The 23,029-nt window shown below is 46.9% G+C and overlaps 1 protein-coding gene across 1 annotated transcript in view; it reads left to right on the plus strand.

Annotated features, from left to right (window-relative positions):
* Window positions 1–17,321, plus strand: part of LOC109322083 (alcohol dehydrogenase 4-like) — a 29,421-nt gene extending 12,100 nt beyond the window's left edge. The window contains exons 3-9 of the mRNA XM_019552934.1: window positions 450–591; window positions 1,341–1,428; window positions 6,118–6,349; window positions 7,015–7,275; window positions 10,695–10,830; window positions 14,969–15,107; window positions 16,999–17,321. Of these exons, the coding sequence (XP_019408479.1) occupies window positions 450–591; window positions 1,341–1,428; window positions 6,118–6,349; window positions 7,015–7,275; window positions 10,695–10,830; window positions 14,969–15,107; window positions 16,999–17,023 (1,023 nt within the window). The 3' untranslated portion in view covers window positions 17,024–17,321. The remainder of the gene's footprint in view (window positions 1–449; window positions 592–1,340; window positions 1,429–6,117; window positions 6,350–7,014; window positions 7,276–10,694; window positions 10,831–14,968; window positions 15,108–16,998) is intronic.
* Window positions 17,322–23,029: the final 5,708 nt, after the last annotated feature.

The following is a 23,029-nucleotide window of genomic DNA, read 5'->3' on the forward strand; positions in this document are numbered from 1 at the left end:
ATTCAGTAGTTTGTTATGTTTGAATGCAATGAATAAGTGTGTCACAGGGTATCCAAAAATTTTGGGCACACCAACTAAGCAAAACAGCCAAAGAGAGCCTGTGAGTCTACCCCCAGATATTCCTTAAATAACACCAAGATGCCTAAGCCAGAAGTATTATAGAATAAAGTGCCTTAATTCAATTTTTCAATTTTGCTTAAAAAAAATAGTGTGGTCATTTTTGGGTTTATGATTCTCCATTTTGAATTAATACTTCTCTGTAAAAAGGACATTAAAATAATTGTCTTCTACTGCATGTGATGATGCAGAAACCAGAACACTAACAAAGTTCTAGTGGACTGGTATTATCTGCAAATAGCCCAAAGTAGCTCTCTAATCTGACTCAAGTCATTGTTGCAGTTCTCCATCATCAGCTGTTTTGTAAATGTGAAGATGTCATTGCCTTGCAGATTGCTGCCACTGGGGTGTGCCACACTGATGCTCATGCTGTGAATCCTTGTTTTAAGGCGGGCCTTTTCCCAGTGATTTTGGGCCATGAAGGAGCAGGAATTGTGGAGAGCACTGGACCAGGAGTGACTAAGTTTAAGCCAGGTACAGAGATACTATACAGTTGCAGTTTTCAAGCTTTATTCTTCACTGTCATAGAATCATAGGGAATTAGGGTTAGAAGGGACCTCAGGAGGTCATATAGTCCAACCCCCTCTCACACACCAGTGTAATCCTGTTGAAAGCTAGAGCATCTTATAATTAGACACTATTCGGTGCTTAGGCAAGTAAAGAACTAATGCCTGCATCTGAAACAAAGTAGTCCACTCCCACCCCAGGGACTGGGCTACTTGCCCCCACACCTGTGTCCAGAGTGGAGCTACTCCACCATGCTCCTACCCCAGGCAGGCAGATAAAAGTTGGGCCTATCTGGCCCTCAGGGCAAAAAGGTTGAGCACCACTGAGATACATATAGCATTCTTCTTCTGAAAATGTGTTATGCCACAAGACACAAAAACTAGCAACTTCATTTGACAAGTGCAAATGACTGAACACTGATCCACAAATGAAATAAACACTAACTCAAATCTAAATAATCAGGCACTGTCAGCAACAAGTGATCTATGAGCAAAACAGGTGGCTTCACTGCCTCCCATTTGATGATCAGCCATTAATATAATAGAGTCAAGCGCTTACATTTCCCTCTGTGACCTTTATTTTTCACATGGTAATTAATGCAAGTTCAGTGTTTGAAAAATGTTTAAGACTGTATGACCATGAGACTCTGGGGGAAACTGCAATCTATTCTGCAACGTTTTTAAACAAATGATGATGATTAAATCTGTTTTTCTTAGGTGACAAGGTTATCCCCCTGTACATGCCTCAGTGTGGCAACTGCAAATTCTGTTTGAGTCCTAAAACCAACCTTTGTGAAAAGATCAGGTAGGTTCTGTAAATTAGTTACTTGTAGGGAGCAAGACTCGGTACAGCATGGGAAGGTGTGGGAGGGGTGGAATACTAAGCGATAGTAGCTGATGCTATTACAGCTCCATGATTCCCAGTCTAGCTTCACAAGCTTGAGACAGACCATATGGAGGGTTATGGCATAGCATTCCATTCCTCCAGCTTGTCTCATCCTTCCCTGCTCCCAAGATGTCCTTTACACTGAAATGGGAAAGATAGTGCATAAGGCTCAGGACAGAAATTACACATAAACTGTTTTAAGTGATCAGAAACTGGTTTAAACCTGTAAACCTGAGGCACTTCTGAGAGGCTTTCATGCCACGCACTTCTGGTCCACAGCTGCAGACAGTATGAAGAAGCAGGGGGAGGGAGATTGAAATGCTCGTCCAGTATCATCAACAGATGCATAAAGTCCACACAAGCAGCTCCTCACTTCCCCTCTCCCCTTTGTCTAAGAGTGCTAGCCGGGGCCCAGGGTCTGGCAACACTCCCCACCCCTTGAGCAGCGAGTGGGCAAAAGTCTGGCAAGGGCTGGTTCCCCTTCCCCCTCCAGGCACACCCTGGCTGGGGACTGTGCAGGCCAGGGAGTGGATTTAAACCCCTCCCTAATTATAGTGTCCTGCCAGGGCCTTCCTCCCCGACCTCTCACTCACAGCTCAGCATTGTGGAAGGGAAGGGAAGACTCACTCTACCACCCCCAGGCTTCTGGCTTGAGCCACTGCAGGCATGTGCCTGCATTTCCTGAATCAAAAGTAAATGTCTAACTATTTGCTTGCTGATTCAATCTATGCAGAATAGACTACCCTACAAAGATTGAATGAATTTAGGCTTAGGCTTTTTAAATGTCTGTACTTAACCTGAGAGCCGATTACATTATTTTTATGTCCATAAGGTTCTCCTCCTGTCCCAGGAATAAGCCCTGCAGGGGAGATGTGAAGGTTTGCTGCTCTCATTGCATCATATTGAGTTAGGTCATAGGCAGCAAAAGGCTGGGGCTAACAGGGCTTAGCCTTCCCCGCCCCCCCCAAGCAGAGCAATGTTGGCAGTGCAGGGAAGCCCAGACACAGGCTCCAGGAGGCTGCAGCACGGGCACAGGGGCAGGCGCAGACACAGACATGCAGCCGCAGCCTGCAGGTGGCCAGGAACACAGCCCACCACAGCAGACAAGTCTGTGAAGGGGAAGGAGCATGGAGGGGCAGAAAGAGGCCTCCACAGTGAGAGAGGGATTGGAGCAAGGGCAAGGGCAGGGGCTGGAGTGAATGGGGCCATGAGGCAGGTCGTGGGATGCTCAGAGCCCAGGCAACTCATCCAGGGGTGCGAGGGTGTTCACTGTGCAAACGCTGGGGGAAGTATGGGGGGCACATTCCCCCCAGATTTGTGCACAGGGTGGAGGCAGGCTACTGCTGTTGGCTGAAGCAGGCACATGGTATTGTGTGCAGGTCCCAAGGCAGTGGGGCACAGAGCCCCAGCCCACAGTGGCAACCCACCTTCACCTCGCACACAAATCCACGGGGGACATGCCCCCAGTGCCTCCCCCAAAGTGTGCACAGCACCCCATGTCCCTGGATGAGCCACCCAGGCTCCAAGAATCCCTCAACCCACCCCAGGGCCCCATTCACCCCAGCCCCAGCCCCTGCCCCTGCCCCTGCCTCTGTGCCACTCCCTCCCCCACTGTTGTGGCCTCGATCTGCCACCTCCCCCTCCTGCTTTCCCTCTCCCCCTGACCCTTCCCCTCCACAGACTTACCTGCTGAGCAGGTACACATGCATGTGTGCGCGTGTATGTGTACTTAGCCCTCCCAAATATTTTTTCCCCTCTGCCTATGAGTCAGGTCAAAGTATCTGCTTGGCAGAAGCCTAGAAAGTGCAGTAAATAAAATACTGCCACAGTTTTAAGTCCAAGCAGTAGTCACAAGTACAATTCTCAAGTATTGTTAAAAAAACCCTGGAAATTAGGAGCAAAGTGATGCCAGCAGAGATGAATATGGACATGCAAAATCCTTGCTCAGAACAGCTAGTTTAAGGGAATGTCTCCTTCTCATTTCTACATAACATAAACTGACTCCCAGTTCAGTAAAACTGACAAAATGGACAATTGATTTTACTGTGGCAGGGCACTTGATGTGCCTGCCACATTAAGAGGTCAGGCAGACTGCTGAGCCAACAGCAGGTTGGGGTCAGGGCTCATTGCAGTCAGCTGACTCAGGGGCTGGCAACTAAGGCTAGTCCTGATCAAGTTAGTCATTTGATTGGGTGTAGACAGGATATAAGCCCAGATCCTGAGAGCAGAGCTGGCAGTAACATCTTAGGAGCTGGTGAACGAACATCACCCAGCAGGAAGGGTGCTGGCTCCTGAATGCCAGCAAGGAGAATAACATCTGGAGGTTTGGGTAGGAACTAAGGGAATGGAGGAAGTTTCTGGGGACCCACTGTGGGGTACAGAGCCCTGAGAAAGGGGCTGAACACCTGGGACCTGTTGAGAGGCTGGATGAGCCCAGAGAGAGGCTGAGTGCTCAGGGGCCTATTGATAGGCCACGTAAGCCCTGAGAGAGGGGATGAGTGTTTGGGAAACCTCATGAATGGTCTGGGTGAATCCAGTGTGTGGGGAAGAGTACAGGACCTCTTGAGCAGTCCAGATGAGCCCAGAGAAAGAAGCTGTGTAGGAAGACCTATGGCAGACTCTGAGCCCAGAGGGGGAGTGATCTATGGGGGGCCCAGGACGGCAGACCCACAGGGCTGACAGCTGGAGAGGGCTGACAGCTGGAGGACTGACCCTGGGAATCTCAACTGGACTGTGCAGGGCCAGGGCCTGGGGGGAAAGGGCAAAGGGTAAAATAGACCATGACAGAGGTTGCCAGATCTGGGAGATCCTGGAGTTCTCAACTGGCCTGAGGCAGAGCCGGGGCCTAGGAGAGGCTGAAGGTCCTTGTGTGGCCATAGCCTAGAGGAAGGGGTCAAGGGGCATGCAGCCCGGGATGAGGATGGCTGGTGCAAGGCCATCTGATGAGGAAGGATCAAGGAAAGGAAGCTGAGGGCTGGAGATGAAGGATTTGGATGGGAGGTGAAGCCAGGGCGAGGGGGCCCAGTGTTTTGCAGCCCAGGAGAAATGTTGGACATGTAGGGGGAGCCCAGGGAGGGAGGAGTAAGATCAGGTAGGCCTGAAAACCAGTCCTTGGTAAGACCTGAAACCGTACTCTACTAGGGCTGGTTAGTGTGGTGGGGCTGACTGTGGCAGAGCAGCCCCCATGAAATGCCACACATGGGCCATTCCGGCAAAAGGTGAGGATAGGGCACCGGAAAGCCTCAAATTTCACTGCCTTGTGGGTTACCCTGTGGGAAGGAAAGGCTAAGGGAGCACACCCTGACAGAAAAGCACTTAGCAAGGAGACCGGGACCACATGGATCCAGGGGACCAGCAAGAGGCCAAAGGATAGAGTGCCAAATGAGATGGGTCCAAGGGTCTGGATAGTAAGGCCCAAAGAGGAGCCTGAGGCATATAATGAGGCCCAGCAAGTACAGTGGAACCAGAAAGGTCCAGCATCCAAGTGAGGGCCTGGGAAATAGAGTATAAGACTGTATGGGTCTGAGGGCCTGGAGAGTGGCCCGGAGAGTGGCCAGGAAAGTGTAGAACTAAAAGGGTCTAGGACTGTAGAACTAAAAGTGTAGAACTGAAAGGGGCTGGCAGCCTGGAAAGGGGCTAGGAGAGAGACCAAGGGGCCTCGTAGCCCAGGGAGTGGTTGTGTGAGACTGAGGGGACAGAGGGCCCAGAGAAGAGCCGGAGAAGAGACCAAGGGGTCCAGCAACCTGAGTCAGGCTGATAGGGAGACTGAGGGGTCTGGCATCCCAGGAAGGGGCTGTGCAGAAAGACAGAGAGGTCTGAGGGCCCAGAGTGGGGCTAAGAGAGTCTGAGGGATCAGAAGGCCCACAGAGGGGCTGTATCCGCAAATGGTAGAACATATATGTAAGGATGCCATCTGCAAGGCAGGGGGCATGGTGCAGGGAAGATATGGAGCCATGCAGTTGGCCTGTAAGGTCAGAACCAGAATCCAAGGTGGTCATTGTAATAAGACCAGAGCAGCCTCCCGCACTCTGTATAACAAGTACCACTAAGGGCACATCCCAATAAGTGTGTATGTGCAGTTTGAGGCACTGCAAACTGCACACGGTGCATATGTACCCATTCACTGAACTGCTAATTAGCAGCATAGTGGGGGAGGGTTTAACACGTGGAGAGCCTAGTGTCAAAGAAAACACCACTGAAAAAAGTGGTGCAGCACATGCTACAGCATAATGCTCTGCCAAAAAGGGAAACTGACCAGCCAGGGCCATGCTCTGGCTACTAGCCAGGCTCTGAGCAACTGGCTTGGCACCACTGCTGCCCTGGAGGGCTCCCAGGACCCTGGGTAAGGCTGGTAGGGCCAGCCCAGGTGATGGCCCCAGAATCTCCTACCCCATCTAAGTCACTTTGCTGCACGCTGGAGCATGAGTGCAGGGGCACGGCTGGGAACAAATAGAAGCAGCACAAATATGTGCCGCTGCTATTTGTCCTGCAGGAAATGAGTGCCCTTATAAGTGTGTACTTGTCAGGATGTGCCCTAAGATAGCAAAGGGTATGGGAAGTCAGAGTACAGAGATACTCAGTCTTGGCTCTTTTTTCCTCCCTACCTAGCAAAATTAAGACACCTATTTCTGATCAAGACCTGATGCCTGATGGTACCAGCAGGTTTACCTGCAAAGGGAAGCAAATTTACCACTTCATGGGAACTAGCACTTTCTCTGAATATACTGTTGTAGCAGAAACCTCTCTTGCCAAAATTGATGCTGCTTCTCCTCTGGATAAAGTCTGTCTAATAGGATGTGGATTTTCCACTGGTTATGGGGCTGCCATCAATACTGCCAAGGTGAGCTAATTAAGGCTGAATTCTTACTTATTTTAGTAACATGAACAATTGCACTGAGTTCATTTCAAGAACACCTGTCCCACGTAATTATACTGAATTTAATGCATCTACTTGCATCAAAAATAAGAGCAGTTTTGGCCTGAAGGTTCATTTTAAAAAGACTGTTCCTTTATGGAGCATTAGAGTTGTCCATTCCAGTATGTGTGTGATAGTATCATTATAATGTAAAATAGCTTAAAGAAGTAAAAACAAATCAATTTGTCCAGCTATTATTTGGAGTAATTTTACAAAGTTTACATATCATTAATTTTTTTGTGAGGCACCACTTCACAGTCAGGGCGGCTAGGATCTGGAACCAACTTCCACAGGAAGTGGTGCTCACTCCTACCCTGGGGGTCTTCAAAAGGAGGCTAGATAATCACCTAGCTGGGGTAGTTTGACCCCAGCACTCTTTCCTGCCATGGCAGGGGGCTGGACTTGATGATCTGCTCAGGTCCCTTCCGACCCTACCAACTCTGAAATGATGACTGTTTCCATATAATCACAGTTCCTATGCATTTACTATGGTTTACTGATGCAGGCCTGAGAACGAAGGCCTATGTTTAGGAAGTCCTCTTTATTTCCAGATTTCCAAAACCACTTATTAACCTTCCTTGTTACTTTAGGTAGAACCTGGTTCTATTTGTGTCGTCTTTGGCTTAGGAGGAGTCGGCCTTTCAGCTGTCATGGGCTGCAAAGCTGCTGGAGCTTCCAGGATTTTGGGGATTGACATCAACACTAATAAATTTGCACTGGCAAAAGAGTTAGGAGCCACTGATTGCCTCAATCCTCGGGATTTCAAGAAACCCATCCAGGAGGTTATAATTGAAATGACTAATGGTGGTGTGGATTTTGCCATTGAGTGCATCGGCAATATTGATGTGATGGTATGTATACAATTTGCCCTCTAATACAGAGGTGGGAAATGCTATATGAGAGTTTGAAACATAAATAATTAAACACATTTAAGATTGGTGTTTTTATTTTAAAAACCGAATAATTCATTAGAATTAATACTCCCAAATATCATATTCTAAAGAGTGACAGTCATTGGAAGGAGTTTAATATTGTGTATTCCCAGCAGGTCATCCTAACGTGGCATAGTCTTGACAAAGGACTTAAGAATAAAATTGACAACATGTGTCAGATATCCAGGTTGTAGCCATATTGGTCTAGAGCAATGGTAAGCAAAATACGGCCTACAGGCCAAATCCAGCCTGCCAGGCCATTCTATCCAGCCTGCAGGGCCCCTAAAAAATTTAGAAAACTAATATTCATTTGCCCCTGGCTCCTGTCAAAGATAACAGGAGCAGGAGTAGTAAGACCAAGGGGAAGCCCCAGCAAGCTCCTGCAGGGCCCTGGCCCCACCACCCCCCTGGCCAGAAGCCCCTGCTCAGCAGGGGCTTCTGGCCTGTGATCATGGGGCTGTTCGTGGCTGCACCGGTGCAGGAAACTCAGGTAAGAAGCAGTGGGGGGAGGGGAAGGCAGGGGAGGACCATGGAGATCGCCCCAGTCCTCAGGGCTGGGCTAGCTCCTGCTGAGCCCCACAGTTCAGCCATACAGTCAGGAGCCTGTGGGAGGGTGGGAAAGCAGTGGCGGGGGCAGGGGGGAGTGGAAGCGAGTGGTAGCACAGGGTCTGTGCTGGTGTCCCAGGGCCAACACTGATGGGGCTAGAGTGGGGTGGTAGGAGTGCAGGGTGTAGGCTGGCAAGGGTCTGTGGAGATGAGCTGGGCTCCACCAGTAGCCCCACAGTACAGGCAGGGAGCAGCGCACAGCCCTGACCCTGCACTTGCCCACAGGGAATGAGTTGGTGCTCAGCACAGGGGGAAAGCGCCCCACCCCCACCCCTCGTGGCCAGCACTTCCTGCTACAGCCACTCACAGCCCATGTGGGGTTGTCCTGCCTCTCTGCCACATCACAACTGCCCCATGGGACAGCAGTGGCAACAGAGACCAGGCACAGGCAGCCCCGCACAACCTCTGAGCTGCTGCAGCACAGGGGGGTGCTTTTCCCTTACACTGAATATCAACTTGTTCCCCAGAAGCTGCTGCTTGGTGTCAGACAGTATTTGCCACAGTCACCTGCCTGGAGCCTGCATCGTGTTAGGCTGTGGTGCAGCAGTGAAGCAACTGGTCAGTGCAGTACTTCCACTCCCCGCCACCACTTTCCACACTTTCCTGCCCACTCACTCAGCACTACATGACTTCCATACCCACACACACACATCCACCCATCCACATAAACCCCCATATGCAATCACTTCTGCATATACACCACAAACACCCATAAATCGGGACAATTTTTTTTTAATTAAATCAAAATATATTATTATGGATGTTTGATTTTCAGTATGCAACTTGTTTTTTTTTCCCCTAAGGTGACTAACCCTCTTCCCCAAAGGAGTACTTCCAGGGGTAGGAGGAGGGACTTCCAGTGGCAAAGGTCAGAGGTTAGGGGTGGGACTTCCAGTCCCAAGATGGTGACCAGGGGACAGGGCATGTGTCAGGTGGTGTGGCTACCCATGCAGCCCTCAACAGCTTGCTAAAACTCGGTAAGTGGCCCTCCACCTGATATAATTGCACACCCCTGGTCTAGAGGAAAAAGCAAACAGGACTCGTAGTAAACCAACAAGATTTTTGCAAAAAAAATTTTTTTAATTGCAAGCTTTTGGGCACAAACACCCTTCATCAGGCATTGGAGAAAAGATTGTAAAAGTTCTCCTAGGTAGAAATGAAAGTTCATATTTCATAGGATTTCACAGAGGAATCAATAGATGGAAAACTCCTCTGGGCAGCCAGTTCATAGCTGGTATGGAGGTCTCTCACCTCTTGTGAGGTTCTGTGATGATGCAAATTACCTTGAAACAAAGGCAGGAGCAGGATCTCAGGTTTCAGGTGGTCACAGTTGCTTCCTGCTTACAATCTTTTCTCCCATGCACACTACAATTCAGCCTGACTGTTTTTGTCACTCTTCTGTGTTATACCCAGAACTGTGCATCCAAAGCTATTCCAGATAAATTTTTGGAATGGTATAACTCATATGGTATCACTTCACAAGCCAGAAATCTTCAAAATAAAGTTACTAAATGATTAGATTTTTTTTTTCCTTGGGAATTCCCAACTTCTTCTGCCCTACTTAAGCCTGTGTAAAACTGTGGCAAGTACTCCATAAGATTTGTAACATTCATACTTCCTGAATCTCAACAAGGTTTGGAATTCATGATTTAATAAGTCATAGGACACCCTCTATAAATCTTATTACTGTTACATTAAGCATCTATGTTTACAACCAGATGCTTGATGGTCCAAATCCTGGTTCTGTTCAAGCCAAAGAACGTTTTACCACAGACTTTAATGAGATCCAGAATGACCTTTAATACAAATGAAATAAGACTAGGCAATGAAAGCAAGCTTAACTGCTATGAAATATAAAGTTTAAGACAGCTAGTCATGACATTTGCCAGGTGAGATTAAGTGCAGTACTGACATAGTTAGGATAGGTGTTGTGCGACCTGTGTCCATAATCACATCAAGTAAACTTTAATATTACATTTCAGCAAATACTAAGTTTTGGCAAATTCTCAGATCCCCTCTTTGTTGAGTGGAATTGCAATGGTGAGAGAGAGGTGGACTTCTTTCTTTTCTTTAATAGCACCTTCAATCATATGGTCAATTTTCAATATGGCTTAACATTTTTTCCTAATGTTTGTCACTCTATCAGCCAGTTTGTGTATGACAGTACTTTACTTCTCACCTATCGTATCACAGTCCTTACTCAAGTTACCACAGAGGTCCAGATTTTAACAGAGTAAGACTTGAATAAGTTACCATGGCACAAATAAAGAGAAGAGCCACCCGTATGGTCAGAGACTTGCATGGCAAGCCACACAAGGAAAGGCTGAGGGACCTGGGACTCATCAGCCTAAAAAAGAGAAGGCTGAGCGGGGACTTGGTAGCAGCTTACTGCTACATCAGGGGAGTACATTAAGGGCTTAGCGAACAACTGTTCACCAGGGCACCCTTTGGAGAAATCCAGGAGTAATGGCCACAAACTCCTGGAAGACTATTTCAGACTCAACATTAGGAAAAACTTATTCACAGTTGGGGTGTCTAGACTGTGGAATAAGCTCCCTCCAGAGGTGGTGCAATCACCTACCTTGGAAATCTTCAAGAGGAGACCGGACAGTCACCTTGCTGGGGTCACCTGCAGGGGACTGGACCTGATGATCTTCCGAGGTCCCTTCCAAGCCTTGCAATCTATGAAAAATCATCCTGTTAATTTTCATTTGTTTTTGGGTTTTTTTCAGAAAGCTGCCACTGAATGCACCTCAGTGGGATGGGGGAGTTGCACGCTTGTTGGAGTACCTGCAGGTGGAGAATCAGTCCCTGTTTCGCCAATGAAGCTGATAATGGGACGGAAAATAAATGCCACTTTCTTTGGAGGTCAGTTTAGCCATCAATGTGAAAGAGGAAGGGTAGTGGAAGGATAGGCTTCTATTTGAAGTCAACCATGGCATGGCTGTATTTCCCCAAATGCTTGTGTGATGGGTTGGCTGGCAGTGACCTAGCCTAGGGGTTTTAAAAGGGCAAAAGATGATTGGAGGACTCGGGATTCCCTTTCTTCACCAATCTGGTAATGATTTGGCCCAGGGGTTTTGAAGAGGTAAAAGATGATTGGAGGACTTGGGATTCCCTTTCCGCACCAATCAGGCCCCAGAGACTCACACCCCCCCACCCCGTGTCCCAGCTGGCCCCTGGGGTCACTTGAAGGGGGATAAAAGGGGCAGTGTGGGCTGACTCAGGGAGGGACAACAAGGAAGGGGCTTCACAGAGCTGAGCCAGTGGGGCAGGAGCAGTGCCCTGAAAGAGCAGGACCTGCAGGCAGCAGTGGGACCCTCAGCAGCGAGGTGTGGGGCCGGCAGGAGAGGCCCCCCACTGGGCTTCAGGATCCCCTGGGAGAGGCTGCGGCCAGCAGGAGAGGCTCCCCCTGCTCCAGGAAGGATCTGAGCAGTGACCTGAGGGGTTCCCAGCTCTGCTTCCAGCTCCTCCAGTCAGAGACCAGGCAGCTTGACGTGAGGCCAGGCTCCGGGAAGGTCAAGACCCCTAGCAGGCTGAAATAGTGCCACCAGTGGTGGCTGTGTAGCAGCTTTCCTGCCTAGCATGTGAGGGATCTTGGTTCAAGTCCCAGCAGAGGTGATTTAGGGTGACTGAGATAACAAGAAGCAGTGGAAAGGGACAAATTGTGTTTTCTCCCCCTCCAGGTACCATGGCCCTAGGTTTCCTTGTCACTTGACATTTTGCACCTTTTTATATTTCACCAACCCATATTGTTTGTTCTGCTGTTTGTGTTTTATATTTTGTTAACCCTGTTTTTGTCAATGATTGTAAGTGTCTAACCTTTGTTGAATCCTGCCCCCTTGGGGCATTGTAGTGTCCACTATACCCTCTGATTTATGCCTGTTATGTTCCCAGTATTAAAAGGTATATGGTTAAAAGGTATATTGGTGGTCTGGCTCTGCTCTATAGTGGAGGAGAGTCCCTACACCTCCCACAGTGCTTGTACACCTGCTTTGATCCCTTCAACTGGAGAAGGGGTACCTCTTAGAATACTGCCCGGGTTACACTTGTTTTTTAAAACAAACACACATCAGGTTTGCCAGCCATCTCAAAAGTTAAGCCACAGTTGTACAACCTCATCCTCTTTTCAAAACTGCATGCTTGGGAGTTTTTTTGGAAAAAAATCATGCGGGGAGGGGGGTTTCAGGGTGGGGAAGGCGGTGTTTGGTTGGTTTGTTTTTTGGGAGGTGTTTTTGGAGGGTGGAGGAAGAGAAGTCTGGAAGCCAAATATATACAATGTATATCTGCCAAAACCATATTATGATGCCTGGTGTAAGGGAAAGTACCTAAGGCAATGAGGACAGACAGTAAGTGATTAGGTGGTCAGGCTGTGGCGGATTTGCCACCCCAATCTCTGCCCAGGGAAAAAAAATTCTATACATAAAAAAATGAAACCATGAGTTGGATCCAATGAAAGATTTTAGTGCCTGCATAACAGGTGCTGCGATGCCTATTATGTGCTTGGCCCTCAGAGTGGAACCCACAACTCAGAGTTAGGCACCTGACTCAGGGCTAAAAATTAGTTGCTTACAAGCACCCAAAAGGTAGGTGCCTCTCTGATACGTGGCAGTGGTGTCATCTACTTATTGTGTAATGGCCTAGAATGGGGGTCAGCAACCTGTCAGTAACAGTGGGCTGAATTAATACAGATTGGTCCTAAAGAAGGGCAGAAGCAGAAACAGTTGCCTAGATTTCTCCAGTAATATAGGAGAAATGACACTTTCTTTAATTACGATTCCCACAAGCTGGAATTTGGGGCCAAAAAATTGTAAAGCTCCAAATGGATTCAGTCCTGGGTCCAGATTTTTGCATCACTGACCCAGGAGGGTGCATCAAGGTCCAGTGGCTTTAGTGCTATGTTGTTGTGCAATAGTGATAGTTATATTTCTTCTTAGATTATGCAATGGTATTTGGATTTGGGACATAAATTAGATAAATCCCTGAGGATCCATATCCCAAATCCTTCTTGTTGGTTGCCCTCAAACACCAAGATGCACAAGGTTCAACAGCTCTTTAAGTGCAAGAGGAAAAGTTTTACTTATTCTCTATTGAAACAGTTGAATTTGTAGGCTTAGGTCCAAAATGTGATGAGATCCAGCAGCCTGAATGCTAATGCTCCAGGATGTGTTGGTACCTGGATCTGCTGTATCAAAGTGACTAGATGTGTACTAGAATGACTAGTTCTTTATTTTAATGGCAGAATTTAGGAAGCTGGGCCAAAAATGAAAAATGAACAAGATAAAGCAGGGTCCTCCATACTGGGGGAATCATGCACCCAGCCACACTGGCCCTGTTGAGCAGTAGTTGGCAGTTAAGCAGCATATGAATTTCAAGTGGGGCCCCATTCTTGTGGAATCTACATAAGCCACTGAACACTCTCCTCTATGCCTTTCCCACCCAAAAGCTTGCTGTGTCAGTAGAGCTTCATAATATTGATGGATTGCAAGCAGTGTGCCTTCCATCCTCTTCTGCCACTGTGAGGAGCCCTACTTAATTGGACAGTGACTGACACATTAGCTTTTTAAACCTTGTACCTGCTTGTTATGCAGTGTTGAGAGGAAAGGAGGGCCTGACTCCTGACAAATTTAAGCAGCTAGGTGGCCAAAGCAAGCCATAATTGGATTAGGGGCAAGGGAAGTAAAAATAAGAGAACAAAGGTTGGGGGAATCCCTCTTGTACCCCATCTTCCAGGGATCATGCGCTGTCACCTTGCACATCTGTGAGCCTCTTGCCTTAGCAATACTGTTGTAATGCAGCACCTACTGTTGTGGTTCAGTAGCAGAAACCCTATCTGCCATGCAAAAAGCCTGGGTTCAAATACTGGTTGTGCATATAACTGCAGCCATCGAGGCACCAAAAATGCAGACTTGATCTGTCTTGGTTGTTTAAAGGGGTTAGGGAAGATCTGGGCAGCCTCTGCTCTTGCCTAGGCATGTCTTAAAGGCCCTAGTGACCTCTCGCACATGCACCATGATCTAGAAGTCTCAGTGGTTGCTACTTGTAGCATAGTACTTTAGAAATGTAAGTGACAGGCATGGGCTAGCAAGATCCCAACTCCCAGCACTGCAGCCAGGGCTGCACTTGAAGGACCTGCTCACTCCAGAGGGAGCTAGAGTCAAAACAGAAGGAGCACCACCCACTACTCCATGCCCAGAGGTATCCCCCAAAAGTGGGTGCAGCCCATGGAGCAGAGAGGAGCAGCCTAATTGTGATCACCACCGTACCTAAGTTTCTGGCAGCCCCCTCCCCTTCACCAGAGATAGTGATGATAATAATTAGACAATGGGAAAAAAAATACCATTTTTGGGCCCCCTTTTTGTCTGGCCCTGATTGCAATCCTCACCCCCTGCAGAGCAATCCACTCTCCTGCTCCACTTTCTCCCCAGCAGCCAGGGACCTGATGCTGAATTTGAAGCCATGTCAAATGATTCCAGGCAGTTGGCACCAGAACCCAGAAGCTCCTGTGGCAGAGCTTGAGGAGTGGAGCTGGGCTGTGGCAGTGCCTCCCCCCTCTCCCTTAACCCCGTCCCACGCTGGCTTATTTCCTCCTGGGCATAGAGGAAGCCCCACCTAAGGCTGAAAAACAGATTAGCCCCTGCCCATCCCTCTGTCCTCCTATGACTCCCAGACAGGCAGCAGTGTGCTTGGTAGGCCAGATAAAATCTCTTGAGTGGGATCCAGTCAGTGGAACGTAAGTTACTGACCCCTGGTCTAGCAGTTGAGTGCTTGCTCAAGAAGTGGAAAAACTGGATTCTAGTCCCTTGTGCCCTGAGGACATTCAAATCCACATCTTCCACTTCCCAAGACAGTGCAGTAACCACTGGGTTAGATAAACAGGGGAGAGAAATTAAACAAACGTATACAAATGACATATTTTGGCAAGTGTCTAGTGCTGGAGCAAAACTATCTTTCCTATTATATAAATTCAGTCTGTTTAATTTGGTGTATTATGGGCTTGCTGCAGGGTGGAAGAGTGTAGAGTGTGTACCCAAGCTGGTGACTGATTATATGGCAAAGAAATTCAATTTGGATGCCTTGGTGACGTACACATTGCCTTTTGACAAACTCAATGAAGCTTTTGACCTCATGCATGAAGGAAAGAGGTAGGTTTTCTAACAACTATGTTGGCCTCACACTGTAAATTGGGGGGGAAGGGGGTGCATATGCTTCCACAGAGGAATGCTATGGTAAATGTCTGAAATTACCTGCCATCTGGTACAACCTAGCCTATACCAAAAGCAGAAAAAAAAATCTTCCCACTATTTCTGTGACATTCTCCCCTTATGTGATCTGTAGGAGAGATAATTTAGCAAAGAGCATCCAACACACAAAAGTATTCTCAAATCTTCCTGTAGCAAGATGATGGTTTTAACAGGGGCTGTAAAAATTCATTGCAACAATCTCTCTAAAATATAGCACTTCAGCCTCCCAACCCACAAGAACCATGTGTCTGACATGGGCAACCGCTGCTGGTGGTGGGAATGCCGAAGGCTTTAAAACAGGTGTGACAAACTGAAATGAGCTGGTGAGCCAGCTCCAGACACAGGAACTTTTACCACGCCAGGCAACCCACCTCTGGATTTGGCCTCCAGGGCTTCTTACTGTGGCTGCCAGAACTGCGGTGTCAGCAGAGCCTATACCCTGGGGTTTATAACGGTGCTGCCCCTGTCACTGTGGCTGCAGGAGCTGCTGTATTGGCAGCTACACCAACATTCAACCCCTACTGCCTTCTGCCACTGCAGCAATCAAAAACAGTAAATTTGGTGGTAGCTAGCATTAGCCCCCTGGGCCAGGATAGATAAAAATAAACTTTAAGTTAAAAAAAAACCCCAAACCCTGATTTTTATTTAAATCATATTTGGATGCTTTAAAAAAATAAATAAATAAACCTATATGAAGATAGCTTTAATTTAAGATATGTTAGAGCTCAAAGATATTATCATGAAATAGGGATCATAACTTCTAATCATATACTATTTGAGACAATATATTAATGTAATTTTTTAGAAAAGTGTTATGAATAGGTCACAACAGGCTATGGACTATATTAGAGGTCCAATCTCATGGGATTCCCAGAGGCTCCTCTATAGATTAGTAAAGAACTAAAGAAAAGCACTCTACCCAACGGTACTCAGTGCTCAGGCTAGAAGATCCCCTTAAGTACCTCTGATGCTTAGTTTAGGGTTTGCAAACTGTGGATTTGTGTCTCCAGAGGTAACATCCTTGTTAACAGTAGTATTGAAGATGAGAGATAACAGACCAGGTTACCTACCCATCAGCCCTATCATTTCTCTGCAAGTTTGTGTACACAGAGTCAAGCCCTAAGCTCTCTCTAAAAGTGCAAAGTTTCAAGAAGTTAAATGAATAGAGGATTGCTTGAGGTGGAGTAGATCTGGGCAAGGAGGAGGAGTCTGCAGATAAAATGCAAGGAAGGAGGGGCAGTAGACACAAGAGAGAAGCACTTTGAACAGAATATTCCAGAAGTCTTGAGGGATAAGTTTCTGAGTATAGCCTCTCCACTGATTTGAGATCTAGTGAGGGAATGGTATGGTACAAAGGAAAACCTATCATGGCAGCAGGCTTTCCAGGTGGTAAAAGAGACCCTGTTTGGGAATATTTTAATGAAGGCTATATTAAACAACAAGAATATACTTTTTGTAGAAAACAATAATTAAAACAAGGCTTCCTGACCAGTGATTTAAATCATGATTTACATCAAAACCACCCTGCCCCTGGGTGCTGGCCCCACCAACACAGAGGTCCAGCAACTGCAGCCTTGGAGTTTCAGTGAGAGTGGCATTAACTCCTTCACTGGTGGCAACTGCATCAGAAAGTTCCTGAGATATTTGACATCCCTGTTTTAAACCACAGGAGCTCCCTAAAGATAAAATGGTTCACATTATCCATACGCAGATGCTATGCATAAATGTTTAGTAGTTAAAAAATTCAGAAATAAACATCTAAATGATTGCATTATTTATATTCTGTTTGTAGCATCCGAACTGTCCTGGTTTTCTAAGAACTCAGCTTAAATTTTTCAAGACTTTCATGAGAACTCAAGCATTAACCTCAGCCTGACACACTGTTTAATGATTCAGTATTCCTTCTATTATATACAGTAAATGACAAGATGGAATTATTAGTACCTACAAGTCATAATAGACAGAAGCTATAATGACAAAGCTAAGTGCTTTGTAAAGATATGCATTTCCTTTTCAGGGTTGTATAAAGGTGATACTAATACTTTTGTAGTTCTGTACACTATTTTTAATTGTTTTGGTTCCTAATTTTGTGATGAATAAATTATACAGAATGTGTTTCCCAGTTTTTATGCTAAGCATTTTTATTTCATTATATTTTTATGGCATTGTCACACAGGGTTTTATAGGAAAGTTAAGGTGAAACATCGAAGCACATCCGATTTTGAACTCTCTGATCCTCCCACACTTGGAGCACAATCCTCCCCAACTAGTCTATATTCTCTGCTCCACATCAAGACCCAGCCATAAGCAGACCCAGATGGTGCCAGATCAAGTCAATTTTGTTATGCAAAATGGTGCTCCATGTTGGTGTTGTCCCAGTAGCCAGAACTGCTGCATCGCAGTCACATGGAGATCAGGTCCTCACCCGATCGCCATATGGCCAGGAGAGCTGTCCTGACAGCTAAGGAGTGCTGTGTCCCAGCCATATGGAGATCAGGGTCAGAACCCAATCTCCACATGGCCAGGAGAGCTGTCCCAGCAGCCAGGACTGCTACATTCCAGCCACTTGGAGATCGGGGAAGGTCTCAATCCCCACATGGCTGGGAGAGCCATCCCTGCTTGGCGGAGACTCTGCCTGCCAGTCACATGGGGACCAGGAAACTCAGTTTGATAAAACAGGTGCTCTCATTGCAAAACTGAACTCACCCTGACAATGAAGCACTCATGCTGAAGCATCAAGATCTGTTTCAAGGACTGGGCTGTTTTTCAAGTGAACATACAATATGTAAACATAAGTACATTCCTCCATTTACACATTCATGTCAAAGGGTACCACTGAAAAACAACTGCACCCAAGATTTTATGTAGTCCACATAGATGAAGGGAAGAGGGCTCAGTTAAGTCAAAAGGGATAAGCATCATACCCAAAGAGTTCAGGCACATTAATAGCTGCTCATGACTTGGACATTTCACAACCAGATAACTATTTGCTATCCTGGGCCCTGTAGAAAACGAGAGCAACAAGTACACTGAGATAAGTGTACTGGTAGAACTAGTAAAGTTTTCCTGCCTAAATAAGCCCAAAATGTAATAGACAGGGAAAATAACAAAACCTCTTTTGATACATTGTTAAACAGTATTTATGACTCCAAGACTGCAAATACCATCATCATGCTAGTGACTAATCCCACTGAATTATTCAATTTTTACTGAATTATTCAGTCACTAAATTGTTCAGTTCACTGTTAAGCATATGTAAATGTTCTTGAAGGATTGGAGCCAAAAAGTTTATGCATTAACATTACACAACACTCTTGGGTCAGAGACCAAGCCAGCTTAAGCAGGGTGCAGGGCCTTGGGCAAGTCAGCCCAAGCACGGCCCCACCCGAATCCTGTGCGCCCCAGACCCAAAGAAGCTGCTGCCACCATTGGCAGTGGTGGCGGCAGCAGTGGTGGAGGGTAGCAAGCAACCCGATGCAAAGCCACCAGCGGTGGTGGCACAGAGTTGCCGCAGTTGCTCCGCCCAGCCCTGCAGGGCGCCCCAAGCCCTGATTTGTGCTCCCCTAGGGACAGCCCTAGGGTCAGAAGAAATATATTTTTTTAGATCAACTAAATATAGCAAAAAAATTTCTCTTTGCAAGCTTTCAGGTACATATACCCTTCTTCAGGCTGAGGAGAGTTCAAAGATTGTAAAAGTCCTGCTAGATACAAAAGAAATTTCATTTTGCACAGAGAGGTAGAGGATGGAAATTTATTCCCCTGGGTAACTCAGAGTCCTTTTGTGAAAGCGTTGCTCTGTGATGTGCAGATTAGGCTGGCTGTTTCTTAGAAATGACCCATGTCAGACAGGGAGGTGAAAAATCCTTCTTTCTTGGTTAACAATGAAGTTTACATATCCAAATGGCTAAAATATGGTATCTTCCATACCATAACCTCCACTCTCTACCTCTCCTATGCAAAATGAAGTTTCTTTTCTACAGGAGTAGTTTTACAATCTTAAAATCTCCTCAGCCTGAAGAGTGTATGCACCCAAAAGCTTGCAAAGAAAGATTTTTTTTTCCTACTGTTTAGTTGGTCTAAAAAAAGATATCGCCTCGGATCCAAGAGCTGTATCTCTATTTCTCAGACCAACACAGCTACAACATAGATCCCTGCCACATTAATATTACACCTTTATAAGTATACCAGTTCTAACAACTGTACCATTGTATACTCTTGCTGATTTTTGCAAAAGTAACTGAATCAAACCATCTTTGTTTCACTTAACCCTATATTATAAAAGTAATAACTACCTAAATATATTGGTAGATAAAAATTAATATTATTAGTACAAATTAACACCATCCTTGTATTAAAAAATCCCTTTTAAGAACTGCTAATGGTACAATATTCTAATTAAACCTTTGACAAGCAAGTTAAAATTGTAAGTTGTTATAATGCCACCTAGTGCTCATTTTATTTTATTTTTCTCTGTACTGATTTGTTACCGTTCAATATCCTTAAGGTGGAGTAATTATTTGACTTTTGCATATTGCAAACACCTGGCAATAAGTTTCTAGCAGATGTATCTGAATGCCACCATTCCCATGCTATAGTTAAAACTGATGGCTGGAAATAAAATGTAAAAGTGATGTCTAAAAAGCCTGACCTCACATAGGAGTCAGTAATCCTAACTTTTTGTGATTTACAGACAACAGCTGCAAGATAAGTGAAAAATTTCTACAATTCTTACTTTCTGAGCCAAGGGGAGTTTTGTTAACATTTAATCCCTTGAAGTTGCTCTTATATTTGATCATTGTAACCAGCGGGGGCTGGGGTAGCATTGGTGCATGGTTGACAGCCCAGAGGTTGCAAGTTTAAGGCCATAGCAGATGCACTCACAGCATGGCCATATCAGATTCCAACAAATTTGTGATTTTGCTAAACACCTTGTCACAAGGACACGAGAAGAAAGGATAGTGACCCATGTCTGGACAGGGCCCTAGATATAAAAGAAAACACAGGTTGATGTTAGCAAATAGGGGTAGAGCTCCCCAAGTCACACTCATTTTCAAACAATTTTTTAGTTATGGCTTGACCAAAAATGCTATTTTAAAAAGACCAGCAAAAAACCTTTTAGCTATGTATCATAGCATCTACACTAAAAATAAAATATTTTCAATTCAAGTTGTTATATATTCCTATAAGTACAATCTTGCATATATCCCTGTGAACGCAACCCTGCAATTTACAGGTGGCACATATCCCTACAATTAATTATTTTATTTCCCTCTTGACTAACTGTATTTCATTCAGACTATGTATCTAGAATTGACTTGGAAGAAACCAAGTTTTCCTTTTTTGTTGTGTTTTTAAATAAAATATAATGCAAAAAGTCACAATAATGATGCACGTAATACAGGGGTGAGCAATTATTTCAGGTACAGGGCTGCTTAACGCATTTTGGTGAACTACTGAGGGCCACAAGAGTAGCTCTGTCCCTTGATAAGTGCCTCATCCCCCGGTTGCCATCTTGGGACCAGCAGTCACATGCTTAATCCCTGATCTTTGCCATCTGAAGTCCCTCCCTTTGCCCCAGAAGTACTCCTTTGAGAGCACGAGAGGGGAGCACCACCTTGGAACCAGAAAAAAAAAATCATATACTAAAAAAAAAATCAAACATCTACTACAACATTTTAATTTAATTAAAAATATATTTTGTCCTGATTTATGTGTATCTGCATAGTGTATATATAGAGGTGTAGCGTCTCTAGTGGACAGTGTGAGTACCACACTAGCCCCTTGGTCAGCGTCCCCCAACTTGCCTTCCACAACTTGTTGCTACCTGAAGAAAGGAGGGGCTCAGTGGTATTCTTCTTCCCGAGCGACCCAATGACGAGGTACTCACAGCAGTGCCACGGTGTTCCTCAGGGCTCCGCCTCCCCTACACCCTGTCCACTTGCCAACTCAGGTGTTCTGCTTGTTCCGCCATTCCCAGCAAGCCCCTTTTCAAAGGGGTCCAGCATCAGCTTCAGCGCCAGTGAGTTGTCTGCATGTTACGGCACCTGGGGCCTCAGACCCTGATCCCAGAGGGCTGAGCTCCCACTCTCTGGTGTCCTTCTCCCATCAGGGGAGAGGGACACTCATATGAGCTTTGAAATTAAGGTGACTTGGGAAAGACCGTCCACAGCCTGAAGCAGGATGCTGCTCCCCCTGCCTTGGATACAGGGGCAGCGCCTGCAATACTGCTATTGCCAGCCTCCGGAGCAACTGTCTGCCTGGCGAGCTCCCCGCTGGCTCTCTCCCTCTCTCCCCCTGCCGGTTTCTGGTGGGGTTTTTAAATTTCCCATGGTGGCGGCATCAGTTGTGGCAATTAGACAGCCGCTGCCCCACCCAGGAAGCAACTGTTTGAAAAGCTGGCATAATGCTGGGTCAGGTTCTGGCTCCTGAAGGTCAGTTTACCAGGGCACAGGAGGCCTGCTTGTTCACCCCAGGAATGCCCGGGGCTGCCTCCAGCAATCTTAGTGCCTGTGGAGGCTTCTCGGTGCCACAGACCTCCTCACTTAAGCTGCTTCATGGCATTTTGACATCTTGCTGGGCATCCCGAGTTGTCTTGTATTTCTTCTCATGAGCTTGGTGCGCCTCCTTGGCTGGATCCTTTGAGCTGATATATCTAGAGAGGAAATCTGCCACAAGGTTATCCTTGCCAGGGTGGTGTACTACCATGAACTTGAAACGTTGAAGAGCAAGTGCCCAGCGGGTTATGTGGGTATTTTCTATCTGGGTTTTGGTTAACCACTGCAGTGGGGCATGATCCGTCACCACCATGAACTCCCAGCCCATCAGATAGTATTTAAAATACTCTACCACCCAGCGTATGGCTAGGCATTCCATCTCTATTGTGGCATACCTGGTTTTGGCTTGGCTAAGTTTGCGGCTTACAAATGCGACCAGGCACTCATCTTCCCCCCATCTTTGTAGTAAGACTGCCCCTAGGGCACTGCCAGATGCATTGGTCTGTAAGATAAAAGGGGCAGAGAAGTCAGAGGAGTATGTACTACCACATCACGATACATAGCCTCCTGCAGATTCTCAAAGCTTTTTGTCATTTCGGATGTCCATCTTAGCATCCCTGATGCCCGTCCTCTGAGTGCATCTATGAGGGGTGTGGCGAGCTCTGCAAAGTGTGGTATAAACCTGTGTTAGTAATTGATGAGTGTGCGGGAGCGGCGGCTAGGTGCGGCCGTGAGCCCCCTAGCGCCCCCTACCGTCACGTTAGGGTGACGTAGCACCCTCAGAATCTCGCCCACCACGACTTTGATGGTTAAATATATAATGTGGAGGCTGCCTGTTCCCTAATGGACGGTATTTGTGTCCTGCCCCTAGTCCAGAATGGGGTTTTGTTATGCATCCCGCCTTAAGGGCAATGCGTGCCTCCAAACCTCCCCTTCAGCACGCCCCAAGCCTCGCAGCTGTTCTGGGGACGTTTGGATGGTCCCTTGCCCGTCGGGTGCCCTCGTTCTCTCTCTCGGGCCCCGGGGCTCCTCGCCCACCTGGCGCCCCCTTGGGTCGGGCTCCTATCTCCAGCCCCCTCCTGGCGCCTCGGGCCTCTCTTACTGGCCTCCAGCTAATCGCTGGCGCCCCCTGGGTCCGGCTCGCTAGCGCCGTCTACTGCCGGCGCCCCCTGGGTCCGGCTCGCTTGCGCCGTCTATTGCCGGCGCCCTCTGGGTCCGGCTCGCTCGCGCCGCCTAATGCCGGCGCCCCTTGAGTCCAGCTTCTCACCGGCGTCCAGCTAACCGTCGGCTCGCTCTCGCCGCCCTATCTACCGGCGCCCTTGGGCCGGC

The sequence above is a fragment of the Crocodylus porosus genome, unplaced genomic scaffold (assembly GCF_001723895.1).
Source record: "Crocodylus porosus isolate Cpor-Errol unplaced genomic scaffold, CroPor_comp1, whole genome shotgun sequence".
Classification (NCBI taxonomy): domain Eukaryota; kingdom Metazoa; phylum Chordata; order Crocodylia; family Crocodylidae; genus Crocodylus; species Crocodylus porosus.